At 37.6% G+C, this 19,747-nt stretch overlaps 1 protein-coding gene across 1 annotated transcript in view; it reads right to left on the minus strand.

Annotated features, from left to right (window-relative positions):
• Positions 1-19,747, minus strand: part of LOC111540883 (F-BAR and double SH3 domains protein 2-like) — a 147,472-nt gene that overhangs the window by 5,172 nt on the left and 122,553 nt on the right. Inside the window, exon 4 of the mRNA XM_023209513.3 lies at positions 132-208. Coding sequence (XP_023065281.1) covers positions 132-208 — 77 coding nt within the window. The remainder of the gene's footprint in view (positions 1-131; positions 209-19,747) is intronic.

Here is a 19,747-nt window from a genome sequence, read left to right on the forward strand (position 1 = left end):
AAATTATATCCAAAAACATAGCAGAGGAAAGAAGTGATTCTTTTAAAAACTAAAGTGTTACATTATCTATATGTGACACAGCTTTAACTAAAACCATTTCTAAAGAAAATAGGCAAAAACTACTAAGTTACCTGTAATCATTCCGATCATCAGCTTTCACTCCAGGCCAATCTCTCTTCAGGTATTGACTAGCCAACTTCTGGATACCCTGTTAAAAAATACATATTTTTTCTAAAATAAGTATTATGCCATAAAAGAAGCTCTTTTCCTTAAAATACATGACTTAGAAAATCTCATTTTTCCAAATGTAAATTTAATTCAGAAGTGAAAAAAAAAACAATGACAGGCTGCACGTGGTGGCTCATGCCTATAATCCCAGCCCTTTGGGAGGCCAAGGCAGACAGATTACTTGAGGTCAGGAGTTTGAGACCAGCTTGGCCAACATGGTGAAAATCTATCTCTACCAAAAATATAAAAATTAGCTGGGTGTGGTAGCATGCGCCTGTAGTCCCAGCTACTTGGGGGACTGAGACCGCAGAAACACTTGAATCCAGGGGCAGAGGCTGCAGTGAGCCGAGACTGGGCCGCAGCACTCCAGCCTGGGTGATAGAGCGAAGCTCTGTCTCCAAAAAGAAAACCCAATTAACGAACCAACCAACCAACCAAACAAACAAAAAAACCAATGATAAGTGGTAGAACACTACAACCTTCTTTCATTATTGTCCAGTCCTCTCTTGTCTAGGAAAAGGGTGAGTATAAGGATGAGAAAGTTGAAACTTCATTGATATGCCTTTCACTTTTAACTATCTGACTAGCCATAAAAACAAACCACCTCTGGCATGTCACAGGGAACACAGATGTCCATCTCCACAGAACTCTGATCACACAGCTTTCTAAGTCTCAGCAGCCAAACTCTCATATACCAGGAAAGAGAAAAACAAATTCCATTTTAAGTAGACAGATATATACTGGTATGTAAAATTAATAAACAAATTTTGGTGCTGTTCCATACTATTAATTCTCAAGACAGATTTTAAGGGTCTTTTCTTTTTAAACGATACCATAACACAAGTCACTTCAAACAACAAAAAAAATTGTTTTACAAAGAAATTTGCCCACTTATTATTATCTACACAACACAAATCTGGATAAAACAGAATGTTTATCTATAATAGGTGTCAGGGAGAGGTACAGGGATTTGAATTGAGAAGACCATTTTGTTAAGAACTGATTTTAAACTGCTCATTCCAATTATACAATGTATTATGTTTGGTTTTTTGCTTGTTTGTTTTTGTTTGTTTGAGACAGGCCTCATTCCAATGCCCAGGCTAGAGTGCAGTGGCACGATCATGGCTCAATGCAGCCTCAACTTCCTGGGCTCAATCCTTCCACCTCAGCCTCCCAAGTAGCTGGGACTACAGGCATGTGCCACTGAGCCCAGCTAATTTTTTGTATTTGTAGTAGAGACAGTGTTTCGCCATGTTGCCCATGGCTCAACTCCTGGACTCAAGCAAGCCACCTGCCTTGTCCTCCCAAAGTGCTGGGATTACAAGTGTGAGTCACCAAACCTGGCCAATGCATTACTTTTGGATAGGAACATATGTGGTCCCCTAACACTGTAACGGGGCCTAATGTAATGGTTATAGAAATCATTAACATTGAGATACTTATTTCTATACACATAACTAAAAAGAACACAATGCTGAAATGAAGAACAATCACATTTATTAATCATCTGCCTGCTCTAGGCAAAAATTACTCAAGTAAAAGCAACACTACACTCTACATGGTACCTTTCTATTAAGGTCTGTTGTCAAATTAGCTTGAATCTCAAGTTCCTCCTGAACTTGGCAACAATTTGGTTTCACTATTTCTAAGTATTGTGTATTCTGAGAACTTGTATACAACTACATATCCGTAACAGTTCCACTTAACATATCTTGTACTTTGGGAACTCCAAATACTATGTCTTCCCTGAATATGTACGGTAGTTTTCCACCTCTGCACCTTGTTCATACTGCTCCCATTGCATGAAAATATCTTCTAACCACTCCTATTCCTACTTGCTAAATTCTTACCCCTCCCTTTTAATTTGATACTTAAATTTCCTAACATAAACAATCACAAGTATATATAGGAAAATGTGAAAAGTGTCATTGCCTAAGTACTTATTTTCATTTCATTAAAGTATAATAGCTTATTCTTTCTACATTTATTAGCTATAATTCTATAAAGAATTATCCCTCATGAACTATTTGGTTATACTGAGATAAAGTTCTTGGAGGAAAGACAGGATAAATATTTGATTGTCCAATATTTGGGTCCAAAGATGAACAATGAATTTTTAAAGTAACATTATAAACTCATGTATTTTAAATAATAGAGGCATTCCAATTAATTACAGTTGCTTTCTTCTGATGCTCAAATTGTCACATCTGTGGTCTGTCGGAGCCCCTCCAAGTTGGCTCCCATATCACGAACCCAAATAGACTTTGAGTGCTTCTTTGTTGTTGTTGTTGCTGTTATTGTTGTTTTACAGTTCCTGGCCCAGACTTGCAATAAGCTAGTTCTCCAAGGAATTCTGATTGCTTTCAGAGAGAAACCAGAGACCACAATCTAGGCAAGTTCTCATTCTTTGGGTCTTACTATTTGCATCTTTCTCTAAAAGGCCTTTTCTAATCACTGTATGCAAAGTATCTTTGCCTCTGGCCCTCTCACATAACTATATTTATGCATAATCCTTATACACTGTTACTGTCTGGTTTAAATATTTGTCTGTTTACTCACTATAAACTCCATCAGGTACAGATCTTGTCTTTTTTTTTTAAATCATTATATCCTCAGGCTATAGCAGATCACCTAAAATTTAGTTGATACCAATAAGATCCACTGATTGCATGGATAAATGCCACCTACATTATTCAGTTTCTAATGCATCGTGCCCATCTCCATTTATGTTTTTGCCACTCTGTGTTAGAAGTGTTTGAATAAAAACTTCTCTGGTTCCTAATGTTCCTGTACTCAAATTTTTAAAACACTGTTTATCAGATTTCTGAGATTATGACCAGGTGGTTTTAATATAATAAATTCCTTGGTAAAATTACAGTCAAATTTGACCATCTTCACTATTTTAAGAGAAATGTGTGTGGGTATTCCAAAGCAGTTTTTAAAAATAATAGAAGTTTATTCCATACCTAGAAAGCACTACACATTAATTTTTATGAGGGTTCAATTAAGTCAAGATCTCAGAATTCAAATGACTCATTATCTGTAGAGAAGAATAACAAGTATAGAATATAATATGCCAGGCAACACATGGGTTACTGCCAAACAAGTGGCAAAATGTGATATAAGTACCCAAATGAGGAAAAGATCATCTGGTATTTTCTCAAATCACATCTAAATGACATGAGAGTGACTTTTTCAGTTTAATCATTGTTAAAGTGTTTACAGAACACATCACACAGAACATAGAATATGACATGAGCCTCAGTTCATAAGCAGGATTAAGACAGAAGGCAGAATGACAACACTCTAAATTTACGCAGGAACAAATGAACTTAAGCACTTTCAAACGTTTATTTCTCTTAACTCTATGTTAGGCTTTGTTATCACCACAGAGAAACGGACATTAAAAGCATAAATACTTTACTTCAAATCCTACAGTTCATAACTAGTTAAGTGTGAGCTAGAATCCAAAGTTACTACGTCTTTGTAAAAGAAATCATTTTAGACTTTATCTATTTTTTTAATTAATTCGTTAACTTTGTGATTTATAAATTACAATAGCGATTTCTAGAGCTCTAAACCACAAAACTGAACTGTATTAAACTGAATGAGCCCTTCAGAGATGAGATGAGGGATTCATGAAATAGACAGTGAGATCTCTAGATGAAAGACTTTATTCAAGTTAGTTCGCAGAGTCAGGAATCATGACTTCTGTGTACTCCATGCAGCTGTTCAAGATCTAATCTGCATGGATGCTCAGACATACTCTGGCCCTATTATAGTAAAGGTCCTAAATAATATTGCATGTTTCTGAAAGCATTATGTGTTTAAATTAACTGGTTTCCTCTATACATTATTTTTAAAGCTACATTTGATGAATAAAAGGTTTACTTACATAGAAAATAAAATTCACCCTAATTAATTTGCTAAGGAAAATAAACCTATGTCTTGCAATTTTTTAAAGGGTTTTAAAAAATTTTTTTTCAAATCATTCCCCATAGCACTACTATCTAAAATTGGTCCACTAAACATAATATTTATTTATATTTACCTGAGCATCACTGATGCATAATGCTGATTTGATTTGCAATTCAGTTCACTCTAGAGCAGTGGCTTCCATAAAGATGTACTATCAATATGCTCTTTGAAACATGCAATAACATCCGATTCCAATTTTTTAAAAAGCCATCAGTGTCTGATGTTAGGCTTGCTTTGTTTTACCTCTCAATAACACTTGCTGTATTGCTTTAACAAGTGAAGAAACACAAAGAGAGCCACTGTTGAGTAGACATTAGGAAATGAACTGATGGTTTAACCTTTGGCCAATTTATCACAGCAAGCTGAGTAGAAGGGTGCTCTATGGCTCTGGCACAGGTAATTCTGTATTCATTTCATCCCTCAGCATATAGAGAAACTAATATTTAAATTTTACTAAGGGTTTGCCATTAGATGGCTCTTTAAAAATTTTGGAAGCCATATTCTTTATATACTATATCACTTTGTCATGAAATTCCCGGCATTATGCAAATGATCTTCTAACAATGAACAAGTTCACTGCATAAGTTGGATATTTCTTAAACTAATGCAAATTATGCAATTACTACCTTTACTATATTCTCAAATCACTTTAAAAGTAATACAGAACTTCACTCCCATCCTAAAGGAAAGTTTTAAAATATTCTTCATTGTTCTGTGTGTTATATGATTATGTAAGATTTAAAAAAACAGGATATTATTTTAAATTACATAAATTGTCTTTGTTTACTTTTCCATTAATTTCATGATGAAATATTAATCTCATATAATAATACCTTATATATATTAAACACTAAAGGTATCTTTTAGCCTTTTCCCATTTATAAAAATAAAGATTAATTTTATTTAAATTAAGTACATATAAGAAATAAGATCTATTGACATTTTATTTACATTGAGACAGGGCCTTGCTCTCCCACCCAGGCTGGAAGGCAGCAGCATCGTCATAGCTCACTGAAGTCTTGAACTCCTGGGCTCAAGTGATCCTCCTGCCTCTCAGCCTCCAGAGTAGCTGGGACTGCAGGTTCATGCCACTGTGCCCAGCTAAGTTTAAAAATTTTTTCTAGAGATGGGATCTTACTGTGTTGCCCAGGTTGGTCTGAACTCCTGGCCTCAAGTAATGCTCACACCTTTGCCTCCCAAAGTGCTGGGATTAAAGGTGTAGGCCACCATGTCTGGCCTATCTACTGACATTACAAATGACCTATCCTACTTGATTTAAACACCAAACACAGAATAAAAAAAACAGACAGACACACGTATGTTCACTGCAGCACCATGAGCAATAGCAAAGACATGGAATCAGCCTAAATGGCCATCAATGGTAAAGTGGATAAAGAAAATATGGTACATATACACCACTGAATACTATGCAGCCATAAAAAAGAATGAGATCACATCCTTTGTGGGGGCATGGATGGAGCTAGAGGCTATTAACCTTGGCAAACTAATACAGGAACAGAAAACTAAATAATATATGTTCTCACTTATAAACGGGAGCTAAATGATGAGAACACATGAACACACAGAGGAGAACAACAGACACTGGAGCCTTTTGGAGGATGGAGGCTAGGATGAAGGAGAGGGTCAGGAAAAACAATTAATAGGTACTAGGCTTAATACCTGGGTGACAGAATATTCTGTACAACAAACCCCCGTGACATGAGTTTACCTATGTAACAAATCTGCACATGTACCCCTGAACTTAAAATAAAACTTAAAAAAAAATGCTCATTCATCACAGAATTCTAAAACAACTAGATGCAGAAGAAAACTTCTTTAACCTAGTAATGGATTTATACAAAAAAATGGCTGGGCACAGTGGCCCAACACATGAGGACCACTTGAGTCCAGGCAGCACAAGGAGAACCCCTGTCTCTGTAAATAATAAAAAAAATTTCCCAGGCCTGGTGGTGCACACCTGTGGTCCTAGCTACTTTTGTATATGGCAGGAGAGGGAGAGGAGGATGAAATGGGAGGATCACTTGAGCCCAGGATGTTAAGGCTGCAGTGAGCCATGATTGCACCACTGCACTCCAGTCTGGGCAACAGAGTGAGACTGTGTCTTAACAAAGAAAAAAAGCAAAAAATAAAAACCAAAACTAAACAACACACAAAAAACTAAAGTTAACAACATACTTTTAATGGCGAGCGAATGTTTTTCCCTTAAGATAGAGATAAGGCAAAGATGTTCTCTATTACAGCTCTTTTCAACATTGTACTGGAAGCCCTACCTAGTACAATAAGGCAAGAAAAAGAAATAAAAAGCATACAGATGGGAAAGGAAGAAATAAAGCTATCTTTATTCACAGATGACATGATTGTCTATGTAAGAAACCTGAAGAATCTACAAAAAACCTCATGAAACTAATAACTGAGTTTAGCAAAGTTGCACAATACAACGTCAACATTCCAAAGATAACTGCTCTCCTACATACATGCAATGGACAACTGGAATTTGAAATTTTTTTAAAATGCACTACTTAGGTATAAATCCAACAAAATATTTGCAGGATCTGTACGTGGAAAAGTCCGTAATACTAATGAAAGAAAGAAAAGAACAAAAGAATCTAAATGGATGGAGAGAGATTCCATGTTAATGACTTGGGACTTCATATTGTTAAGATCTCATTTGTTCCCAATATGATCTATACATTCAAGGCAATCTCAATCAATAGTCCAGAAAGTTAAAGGTATTAGAATAGCCAAAATTCAGAAAAATAAGGAAAAAATCAGAACACTCTCATTACCTGACTTCAAGGTATACCTTGAAGTCTGCAGGAATCAAGATAGCACGATGTTTGCAAAAGAATGGACAGATAGATCAGTGGAACAAAAGACAGATCCCAGAATAGACCCATACAAATATAGTAAACTGATTTTTTACAAAGGGGCAATGACAATTCAATGGAGACAGGATAGTCTCAATCAACAAGTGATGCTAGAACAACTGAATGACCATAAACAATAACAACAAAAACCCTTGATACACACCTCACAAGTTACACAAAAATTAACTCAAATGATTCGTAGACCTCAATATAAAGCATAAAACTATGAAACATTTAGAAGAACAGAGAAGAAAATCTCCTTGACCTTTGGTGAAAAGTTTTAACATAAAACACTAGAACCAAGACACATGAAAGAAAAATGATAAATTGGACCTTATCAGAATTAAACTCTTTCTTCTGGGAAACAAACTACAAAGAGAATAAAAAGACAAGCTGCAGACCAGGAAAAAATATTTGCAAATCATGTATCTGATAAAGGAAGTCCAAATAATTTATTAAATATATTAAATAATATAAAATTCAACAGTAAGAAAAAAATCAACACATTTTTAAAATGGGCAAAGGATCTGAAAAGATACTTCATCAAAGAAGATATAAGAATAGCAAACAAGCATATGAAAAGAATCTACTTGTCATTATGGAAATGCAAACTAAAAATAATGTGGTACCACTACACACCTATTAGAAAGCTAAATCCAAAAAATTAATAGCAAGAAACGCTAATGAGGAGGCAGAGTTACAGAGTACTCCTTCAACACTGGCGGGAATGCAAAATAGTACGGCCACTTTGAAAGACAGTTTTGAAATTTCTTATGAACAGAGACTTCCACAACCATGTTCTAGGTATTTGGCCAACTGATTTGAAAACTTAGGTTCACACAAAACCCTGAGCACAAATGCTTCTAGCAGCTTTATTGATAAACTTGGCAACAAAGATGTCCTTCAGTAGGTGAATGGATAAACAAACTGTGGTACATAATTATAAAGGAATAGTATTTAGTAATTAAAAGAAAGAAACTATTAATTCACATAACTTGAATGAATCTTAAAATGCATTTTGTTAAGTCAAAGAAGCCAAATTAAAAAGGTTACACACTGTATTATTCCATTCATATGACATTCTGGGAAAGACCAACTGATAGAGAAAACAGATCAGTGATTTTGAGGAGTTTGGGGAGAAGGAAGTGTTTCTAGTGGAAGAATTTTAAGGGTGGTCAACTAATATACATAGCATTGTAGTAGTGGATCTGCAACACTATACATTTGTCAAAACCCACAGAACTTTGACAATACCCACAGACCTTTGACAAGAGACAAAGAATGACTCTCAATATATGTAAATTTTTAAAAATTTACCAATGGTTTGGGGGAATCCAGGATAGAATGCAGACTGTGACAAACAAATCCAATTGTATTACAAAATGTAAGACACAACCTCATAAATGGGTATGGGGAATGAAGGGGCAAATTTTATAATTCTGCAAAATAATGTGTTTATAAATGGATCCAAGAAACTTTGTATAAAGTATTTTAGCTAAAAACTGTACAACTAAAGACAAAAAAAAAACCTGTATATAAACATTGTACACTAGTTGATAAAGTTGTTTTTCACCCGGCACAGGTAAAAAATTCTGAAAAGCGGTAAATATTACTAGGATTAAACAAATATGTAAACAGATGACAGAAGGTAGAAGCCAAATTGCTCAATGTTGGAGTGGGACTTAGAAATCAGAAAGGGAAATGAGAATGAATTACATGAGGGTGAATTAGAGTCAGAGACATCTAGATCAACATATATTTTGTTGCAACTGCAACAAAATCAAACATTGACAAATGGGATCTAATTACACTTAAGAGCTTCTGCACATCAAAAGAAACTATCAACAGAGTAAACAGACACCCTACAGAATGGGAGAAAATACTGCAAATTATGCATCCCACAAAGGTCTAATATTCAGCATCTATAAGGAAATTAAATGAGTTTACAGGGAAAAAAACAACAACCCCATTAAGAAATGAGCAAAGGACATGAACAGATCCCTTTTCAAAACAGACATACGTGCAGCCAACAATCAAACGAAAGAAAGCTCATTAGAAAATGCAAATCAAAATCACAATGAGATACCATCTAACACCCGTCCAAATGGTTATTATTAAAAAGTCAAAAAATAACAGAAGTTGGCAAGGTTGTGGAGAAAAAATGCTTATACACTGTTTGTGGAAGTGTAAATTAGCTCAGCCATTGTGGAAGACTGTCACGATTCCTCAAAGAACTAAAGACAGAAATAGCGTTCAACCCATCAATTCCATTACTGGGTACATACCCAGAGGAATATAAATCATTCTATTATAAAGATACATGCACACATACGTTCATTGCAGCACTATCCACAGTAGAAAAGACAGAATCAACCTAACTGCCCATCAGTGATGGACTGGATAAAGAAAATGTGGTACATATATACCATGGAATACTATGCAGCTACAAAAAAAGAATGAGATAATGTCTTCTGCAGGAATATGGATGGAGCTGGAGGCCGTTATCCTTCGTAAACTAATGCAGGAAAAGAAAACCAAATTATCACATATTCTCACTTATAAGTGGAAGCTAAATGATGAGACCACATGGACACGTAGAGGGGAACAACAGGCACTGAGGCCTTTTGGAGGGTGGAGAGTGGCAGGAGGGAATCAGAAAAAATAACTAATGGGTACTAGGCTTAATACCTTGGTGATAAAATAATCTGTACCACAACCCCCCATGACACAAGTTTACCTATGTAACAAACCTGCACTTGTACCCCTGAACTTAAAATAAAAGTTTAAAAATAAAATAAATAGAATTAAAAAAATTTTTAAATCTCCTTGTAATTAGTTTGTAGAATTATAATCTGTATACTTGTGACAAAACTATATCTCTAAACTGGTATATCCTTATGACTAAGAATTTTTTAAAGCTACGTATTATTTCACACAAAAACCAAATCTTAATGTGTTATGCTAAATGATGTACCAACTGAGTAACATCCTTCTGCTATCCCGTAACCATCCACATATACCAATAGGTATGTGTGGTATATACACCTACTGATATGCTCCATGTTTTGACTAAAAAACACAGATATGATCCATGTTTTGACTAAAGAATTACAGAGATTTATTTTATGTATGTATGTATGTATACGTGTACGTATTTTGACACAGTGTCTCACTCTGTTACCAGGCTCAATTGATCCTCCCATTTCAGACTCTAGAGCAGTTGGGACTACAGGCGTGTGCCACCGCACCCAGCTCATTTTTTTATTTTGTTTTTGATAGAGATGAGGTTTTACCATGTTGCCCAGGATGGTTTCAAATTCCTGGGCTCAAGCAGTCCACCTGCCTTGGGCTCCCAAGTGCTGGGGTTACAGGCATAAGCCACCACACCCAGCCTACACAAATGAAATATTGAGCATGAGGACTATAGTTAATAGTGTACTGTATTCAGGATTTTGCTAAATGCATAATTACAGGTGCTCTTGCCACTGGGGGCAAAATGACTGACTGTGAGACGATGGATGCTAATTTGTTCCACTACAGTGACCATTTTACATCATAGCTTATAACATCATATCATATACTTTAAATATATGCAACAAAATTTATTTTAAAATAAAAGAAACTGAGTATAAAAATAATGTAGAATATATAAAACAGATATACAGTGCTCTAAGAAAGTATAAAGATAGGGGGAGGTGGTTTGTATATCCAAATAGACTTAATTGAGAACTACATATGATTAAAGATCTGAGGGACAAATGAGAGTTAACTGTCTAAGGGAAGTGATATGGTTTGGCTCTGTGTCCCCAGCCAAATCTCATCTTGAATTGTAATCCCCATGTGTCAGGGGAGGGACCTGCTAGGAGGTGATTGGATCATAGGGGCAGATTTTCCCCATGCTGTTCTCATGATAGCAAGTGAGTTCTCACAAGACCTAATGGTTTAAAAGTTTGGCACTTCCTCCTTTGCCTCTCTCTCTTGCTCTCTCTCCTGCCACCATATAAGATATGCCTTGCTTTCCCTCTGCCTTCTACCATGATTTTAAGTTACCTGAAGGCTCCCCGACCATGCAGACCTGTAAATCAATTAAACCTCTTCCTTTATAAATTACCCAGTCTCAGCTAGTTCTTTACAGCAGTGTGAAAATGGTCTAATACAGAAAATTGGTACTGAGAGACGTGCTGTATTTCTATAAAGATACCTGAAAATGTGGAAGTGAACTTGGAACTGGGTAGCAGGCAGAGGACAGTTTGGAGGGCTCAGAAGAAGACAGGGGGATGTCGGAAAGTTTGGAACTTCCTGGAGACCTGTTGAATGGTTCTGACCAAAACCATTGATCACTGACAGTGATATGGACAATGAAATCCAGGCTGAGGATGTCTCAGAGGGAGAAGAGGAACTTACTGAGAACTAGAGAAAGGTCACTCTTGCTACGCTTTAACAGAGAGACTGGCAGCATGTTGCCCCTGCTCTAGAGATCTGTGGAATTTCGAACTTGAGAGAGATGATTTAGGGTATCTGGCAGAAGAAATTTCTAAGCAGCAAAGCATTCAAAATGTAACCTGGCTTTTTCTGAAAGTATACAGTCATATCCAGTCATAAAGAGACAGTCTAAAATTGGAACTTACGTTTAAAAGGGAAGTAGAGTGTAAAAGTTTGAAAAATTTGCAGCCTGACCATGAGGTAGAAAAGAAAAACCAATTTTCTGAAGAGAAATTCAAGTGGGCTGCAGAAATTTGCATGAGTAAAAAGAAGCCAAATGTTATGTCTCCAGGGCATTTCAGAGATGTTCACTACACTCCCTGCCATTACAGGCCCGGGAGGCCTAGGAAGAAAAAATGGTTTCGTAGCCCAGGACCAGGGCCTTGCTGCTCTGTGCAACCTTGGGACATGGTGCCCTGCACTCCAGCTGCTATAGCTCCAGCCATGGCTAAAAGGGGTGAAGGTACAGCTTGAGCTGTTGTTTCACAGGGTGCAAGCTCTGAACCTTGGTGGCTTCCACATGGTATTGTGCCTGTAGTTGTGCAGAAGAACTGAGGTTTGGAAACTCAGTTCCAAACTGAGTTTGGCTCTGTGTGTGCCTAGATTTCAGAGAATGTATGGAAACACCTGGATGTCCAGGCAGAAGTCTGCTGCCAGGGCAGAGCCCTCATGGAGAACCTCTTCTAGGGCACTACAGAGGGGAAATGTGGTTGGAGCCCCCACACGGAATGTTCACTGGGGCACTGCCTACTGGAGGTGTGAGAAGAGAGGCACCATCCTCCAGACCCCAGAAAACCTCATAGCATGTACCTGGAAAAGCCACAGGCACTCAACAGCAGCCTGTGAAAGTAGCTGCAGGGGATGTACCCTACACAGCCACAAGGACAGAGCTCCTCAAGGCCTTGGGAGCCCACATCTTGCATCAGCATGCCCTGGATGTGAGACATGGAGTCAAAGGAGATTATTTTGGAGCTCTTACTATTTAATGACTGCCCTGTTACATTTCAGACTTGCATGGGGCCTGTAGTCTCATTGTTTTGGCCAATTTCCCCCATTTTGAATGGCAGCGTTTACCAAATGCCTGTACCCTCATTGTATACTGGAAGTAACTAACTTGCTTTTGATTTCACAAGCTCATAGGCAGAAGGGACTTCCTTGTCTCAGATGAGACTTTGGACTTGGACTTTCGGGTTAATGTTGGCATAAGACTTTGGGGGACTGTTAAGAAGGCATGATTGTGTTTTGAAATGTGAGAAGGACATGAGATTTGGGAGGGCCAGGGGTGGAATTATATGGTTTGGCTCTGTGTCCCCACCCAATTCTCAACCAGAATTGTAATCCCCATGTGTCAGGGGAGAAACCTTGTGGGAGGAGATTGGATCATGAGGGCAGATTTTCCTCATGCTGTTCTCATGACAGTGAGTGAGTTCTCATGAGATCTGATGGTTTTTTGTTTTTTTTTCTTGAGATGGAGTCGCGCTCTGTCACCCAGGCTGGAGTGCAGTGGCCGGATCACAGCTCACTGCAAGCTCTGCCTCCCGGGTTTACGCCACTCTCCTGCCCCATTCTCCTGCCTCAGCCTCCGGAGTAACTGGGACTACAGGCGCCCGCCACCTCGCCCGGCTAGTTTTTTTGTATTTTTTTAGTAGAGACGGGGTTTCACCATGTTAGCCAGGATGCTCTCGATCTCCTGACCTCGTGATCCACCTGTCTCGGCCTCCCAAAGTGCTGGGATTACAGGCTTGAGCCACCGCGCCCGGCCAGAGATCTGATGGTTTAAAAGTTTAGCGCTTCCTCTTTTGTTCTGTCTCTCCTGCCACCATGTAAGAGATGCCTTGCTTCCCCTTTGCCTTCTGCCATGATTATAAGTTTCCTGAGGTCTCCTAAGCCACGTGAAACTGTGAGCCCATGAAACCTCTTTTCTTTATAAATTACCCAGTTTCAGGTAGTTCTTCACAGCAGTGTGAATATGTACCAACACAGGAAGCATGAAATACAGCAACGAAAGTAGTCAAGAGACAAACTATGAAGACCAGAAAGGGCGCCATAAATATAACGGTGTACACTAAAAATGATAAAATGCCATTGAAAACTTTTAAATAAGGAGATAAAAATCAACTTGCATTTTTAAAAGGTCATTTTCACAGCTATGTAGGAAACAACTTTGTGGGAAAACAAAAGATACGGAAACCACTTATAAGACTATTATAGGAGCAAATTCTGAGAAGAAGGCAGAGCAGAAAGGACCAGGAATCTTGTCTCTCAACCTAGATGACAATCATACTGTGGCAAGATCTGTTTGATGCAATTACTTTAGAATTCTAGAAGCCATTGAGGACTTGCAACTCCCAGAGGAAGATTTGGAGAGTAAATTACAGTTAATTTTGGTCAATTTCAGCTCTTACCTCAGCTGTGGCTACCCATCTTTATCCCCGGCCCACTGGCAGGCAGCCACGCATATGTTCCTGGAACAACTCCTATGCTCCTTATGGGAGCCAGGATGGGTAAATGGGACCCTATCCTGTGCTATGGTCACTGACTCCTGCTTGTGATTGTGGAGGTGCAGACACAGAGGTAGGAAGCCATTGCAGCACCCTTTCCCTGTTGCTACAAGCCCCTCCCCCTCAGGCTGAAGTGACTTCCAAGGAACTTAAAGGGACAGCGTCATTTTTTCCTGTCTTCATTTTCCCACCTTTTGAGAACCACACATTGAAAATTAGGACATTGAAGGGCAACTGCATATTTGAGAGAAATTAGTAAGTCACCACAATATACAGAGAAAGGCACAGGCTAAGAAAATTCCTGAGAAGACCTTAAGTTTACATCTCAGGTTGATCCTCACCATGGAGACTACTTATGATAATCAAAAACAAAACAAAAACAAAAACAAAAACACATTAGTAAAATCTCAGAAACAAGGAGAATCTGATGTCCAGAGTCACCACATTATTAGATGCAAATTATTAGATTCAAATGGCCAGTTTTTAACAACAACAACAATAAAAATCACAAAGCATACAAAGAAATAGGTAAGAAATATCCAAGGGAATGCCACTAGTTTGAAAATATTTTTGCCTACAGTTATAAAACTGCTACATGATAGCAGTACCCCCACAACCCATAACCCCATAACTGATTGCTTAGTTCCTAAATATATGTATGTGTGTGTTAGTAATCACAATATCTTGTCCAAAAGTTAAGATACTTGTTGGAAGACGTGCACTTCTGCTAGGTACTAGCACAGATTCCAGAAGTATGTAGAAGAGAAAGTTCCTGTCTTGTTCTTCAAGAGCTGATGCAATAGAGAGACTAAGCTAAATACAAAAAAAAAAAAAAAAAGTAGGACTTGAAATTTTCACAACTGAATATACGAAACTTAATTTACCATACATAAATGTATCCAAGTGAGTATATGGTTTTTACATCAACCAGGAAAAGCAATAGGGATGGACTGTATATGTCTCCAGAGCCCTAAACACAGAGTAACATTCAAGAATACTGTTACGGCTTCCCGGGCATTTTATAAGGTCTCTTACCCGATGACCTTAACTTTGTAAAGATGGTAGTGGTCAAGACTTTAATCTATTTAAAAACCTCGTTGGAGCTACAAATCAATCCACAAAACCAACAAAGAAAAATATATTAATAGTACTGACATTTAAAAAAATACTGTATATATTTAACATGTACAACATGAAATTTTGCTATACATATTGATAGTGAAATGGTTACCACGGTCAAGCAAATTTAACATATCCATCATTTCACATTGCTATCCCTTTTTGTGTATGTGTGCCTAGAGCATGTAAAGCCTACTCTTTCAGCAAAAAATCCTGAATACAATATTATTAACTAAGGTCCTCATGGTATACATTAGATCTCTATACTTGTGCATCCTGAATTTCTGCTATTTTTTATTCTTTGACCAAAGAAACTGTAGTTTACACATACACACACACATTCATGCACACCTCCAGAAATATCATTCAGCCTTAAAAAAAAAAGGGAGATCCTGCTATTTGTCACAACATGGATGAATCTGGATGGGTTCCAGATGAATCATCCAGATTATGTTAAGTGAAATAAGCCAGATAGAAAGAAGACTACTACTATTTGATCTGTTATATACGGAATCTAAAAAAACAAAAAAAGTTGAATACATAGAGCTAGAGAATAAAGGCCGGGCACGGTGGCTCACATCTGTAATTCCAGCACTTTAGGAGGCTGAGACGGGTGGATTGCTAGAGCCAAGTTTGAGATCAGCCTGGGCAACATGACGAAACTCTGTGTCTACCAAAAATTATAAAAATTAGCCAGGTGTGGTGGTGTGTGCCTGTCTGTAGTCCCAGGTACTCGGGAAGCTGAGGTGGGAAGATCACTTGAGGGCGGGAGGCAGAGGCTGCACTGAGCTGTGACTACTGCACTCCAGCCTGGGTGACAGAACAAGACCCTGTCTCCAAAAAAAGAGAGAGAGAGAGAGAGAGAGAGAATAAAGCAGTGGTTACCAGGAATGGGGAGGGGGACAGTAATGCCAACATTTGTACTGGTGTTACACTTAAACAAAGTATTTGTGTATGCATTATGTTGTTTGATCTTCACTTACACTGAATGTAGTAAGTATCCTATTAGAATCTAACCAACAAAGGACCATACTAACTAACACTGCTTATCCCCAGGAATCCAACTCAAGCCTTCTGACTCCAAGGCCAGTCCACACTCCCGTTATTCTATTTCTCACCATTGATATGAACTGATATATTACAGGTAACCAACACAAATCAGGTAAGAGCTGGCACAGCAGACTTTTCACCTGGAAAAGGCACATGCATTGCTTACAAGTTTTATTAAGTGCTTTCTATAGGGAAAGCACTGTATTAGATGCTGGGGGAATAACAGTAAACATTATGGGTATTATCAATGCTCTTCTGGTATGTATATTCTGCCAGGGATGAATTTAAGAAATTAATATCCACCAAGAGGAACTATTAACCAAATTAGGTCATCGATATGCTGCAATGTTACATAATTATTAAAGAGAATGTGCTATATAGTCTCAAATCTTTAATAAAAATATAAGCTGCAGAAAAATGAATAGCATGATCCTATTTTAATTTAAAAAACATGTAAGCATATATACTCTAGGATACATATGAACTTGGAAACAGGGTTCAAAAGTAAGAGCTTTTAGTTTTTATTCTTTATACCACTGGATTGTTCAATGTTTCTTATTTTAAGAGATAGGGTCTGGCTCTGTTGCCCAGGCTGGAGTACAACAGCACAATCATAGTTCACTGCAGCCTCAAATACCTGGGCTTAAGCGATCTTCCCACCTCAGCTTCCCAAGAAACTAATATTACAGGTGTGCACTGCCTGGTTAATTTTTAAATTTTTTTTATAGAGACAGGGTCTTGCTTTATCGCCAAGGTAGGTCTCGAATTTCCAGCCTTAAGTGATTCTCCTGACTTGACATCCCAAAGTGCTAGGATTACAGGTGTGAGCCACCATGTCTGGCCTATTTATACCACTTAATTGCTCAGAATTTTTAAAGCTAATGTTTATTACCATATAACTGGAAAAAAAAAAAGGCACAGCAAAGAGGAAAAACCAAGAAGTCACCACTTGGTGTAAGTATTACAACAGGAAAGTATAAGGGAAGATAAAGCAGAGAGATGGAGTCAGGGAAGGCTTCCCAAAGAAAATGAAAATTGACATCTAAAAAAAAAAAAACGCTTGTAATGAGAGGTGAGGTGCAAGTGGGAACATAGCCCCTTCAAGAAACTGCATACAAGCTGGTATGGAGCTTGTAAAACGGAGAATGGCTTAAAGGTGAGGCTGAATAAGTAAGTAAGGGCTACATCACACAAGGATTCATGTTTGGACTACCTTAAGACAACAGGAAGTCAAGACTTCAAGCAGTGTGGTGCCATTATCAGATTAAGATGTGATTTAAAAATCATTCTAGCTGCAGTATGGGAAACATGGATTAATAGTAGTTAGACTGGCTGGGCGCGGTGGCTCATGCCTGTAATCCCAGCACTTTGGGAAGCAGAGGTGTGTGGATCATGAGGTCAGGAGATTGAGACCATCCCGACTAACACGGTGAAACCCTGTCTCCACCAAAAATAGAAAAATTAGCTGGGCGTGGTGGCGGGCACCTGTAGTTCCAGCTACTTGGGAGGCTGAGGCAGGAGAATGGCGTCAACCTGGGAGGCGGGGAGGTTGCAGTGAGCCGAGATCACACCACTGCACTCCAGCCTGGGCGACAGAGCGAGACTTCATCTCAAAAAAAAAAAAATGAAAAAAAAAGAGTAGTTAGACTACAGTAAGGGAGACCCATAGGAGGCTACCACTCTAGTCCTGATGATATGCATAGTATAGAGGCAAAGAGATGTAAATGGGACAAGTTTTAGTGCAAAGAATTTTTATGAACTGAAGAGACAGAAACAGAGACAGAAACAGGTCATCTCTAAGGTCTCCACTTACAAACATATTCAGATCCCTCACATTTTAGATCTACTAGATGTAGCACAGAAATGGAGGAATTACAGGGTGCTATACAAGACATCTTCCACAAGAATATTTCTCCAACATTAAAAGATATGAAGCAACTACAAGCATATCCACACTCCCAACCCAAGATAAAACTATGTTAAAAACTCAAACTATGGAATTCTATACAAATTTACATAATTCATGGTTATTGGCAATAGTAAAAAGACCAGGACTTTGGAGTCAACACTTTAGTTTGAGTGCTGTACTGCTGTTGCTGTGAATTAGTTACGAGTATCCTTGGATAAGACACCAAGCTAACAAGGTTAGGTAGGTTTTTTCCCGCCTTCCAGTTAAAAACTAGTATACTGTATTTACCTATTTGATGACATGACTTGAAGTTTAAACATGATGGTGAACAATGCTTAAGACACAGAAACATTCAATAATGTTAGTTGTTTTAAAGAAATTTTATTTATCATGTAACTATTACAAATAGAAACCATGAAAATATAACAGACAATTTTAATACTGATAGCAAATATATCATCTTTTTTTAAGGTTGCTTTTTTTCTTTCTAAAGTTTTTCTTTTTAAAAAATTATTTTTATTATACTTTAAGCTCTGGGATACATGTGCAGAATGTGGACGTTTGTTACATAGGTATACATGTGCCATGGTGGTTTGCTGCACCCATCTACCCATCATCTAGGTTTTAAGCCTGCATGCATTAGGTATTTGTCCTAATGCCCTCCCTCCCCTTTAAGGTTTTTCTTTAACTATATTTACAGATATGTTAAAGCTGAATTTTTAAAAAGCCTTTTAAGACCAAGTACTCACACCTACTTCAAAACATGAAGCTAGAAATTCTCATATAGGTTGTCTAATTTGACTTTGGTGGCACACAAACATGCAAACGTTCTTCTTCCTGAAAGAAGCAATTTCCAGCTGTCTAACTTAAAACATAAATGATTACACACCAGAAACTGTTACTAATGTTAAAATTTGGTACCAGAGGCTGAGCCTGTATTAAGGAAATAGAGATCAAAGTTTCCACTCTTGTGAAAACATCTCAAGTTAGGAACCATATCAGTAAAACACAATACTCAGAACTCAGCAAATTTATACTCATAGTAAGAAAAAGTCAGTCAAAGTAAGCTTTAACTCTCGATACTATATCGCCTACATTGCCTAAGTTTTCCAATTTTTTTCAACTTCAATAAACTTATTTGCACAAAATGACTTGCAAATTTTAAACTAAAAGTAAATAGAGTATTGCAATTTACTTATTAAGGATCAGGTAAATTTTGACCAGAACTTCTAAGAAGCAAAAGAAAATAAATTATAGAAGGACTAAAAGTCAAAAGAACCAAGACTGTCAATCTGTCAGTCAATAACACAACTGAAAATCTTCTGGGTACAAAGTGGTACCTTTAAAAAGGGCACTCCACAGGCAGCTAAAGTACTACAGGATAAATGTCACACCTGCTGAGTCAGACTCTAGAGGTGGGGCTGTGACATTGATAGTTTAACAAACTTCACAGGTGATTCTGATATGCAGCCACTACTGGGAACAACTAGTATACTGGTTAAGAGCACAGACACACATTTTCGGGTTTAACTCCTGGACCTTGACAAGTTATTTAACTTGTTTTTAGTTTTTATTTTTATGTATGTATGTAA

The sequence above is a fragment of the Piliocolobus tephrosceles genome, chromosome 13 (assembly GCF_002776525.5).
Source record: "Piliocolobus tephrosceles isolate RC106 chromosome 13, ASM277652v3, whole genome shotgun sequence".
Lineage (NCBI taxonomy): Eukaryota > Metazoa > Chordata > Mammalia > Primates > Cercopithecidae > Piliocolobus > Piliocolobus tephrosceles.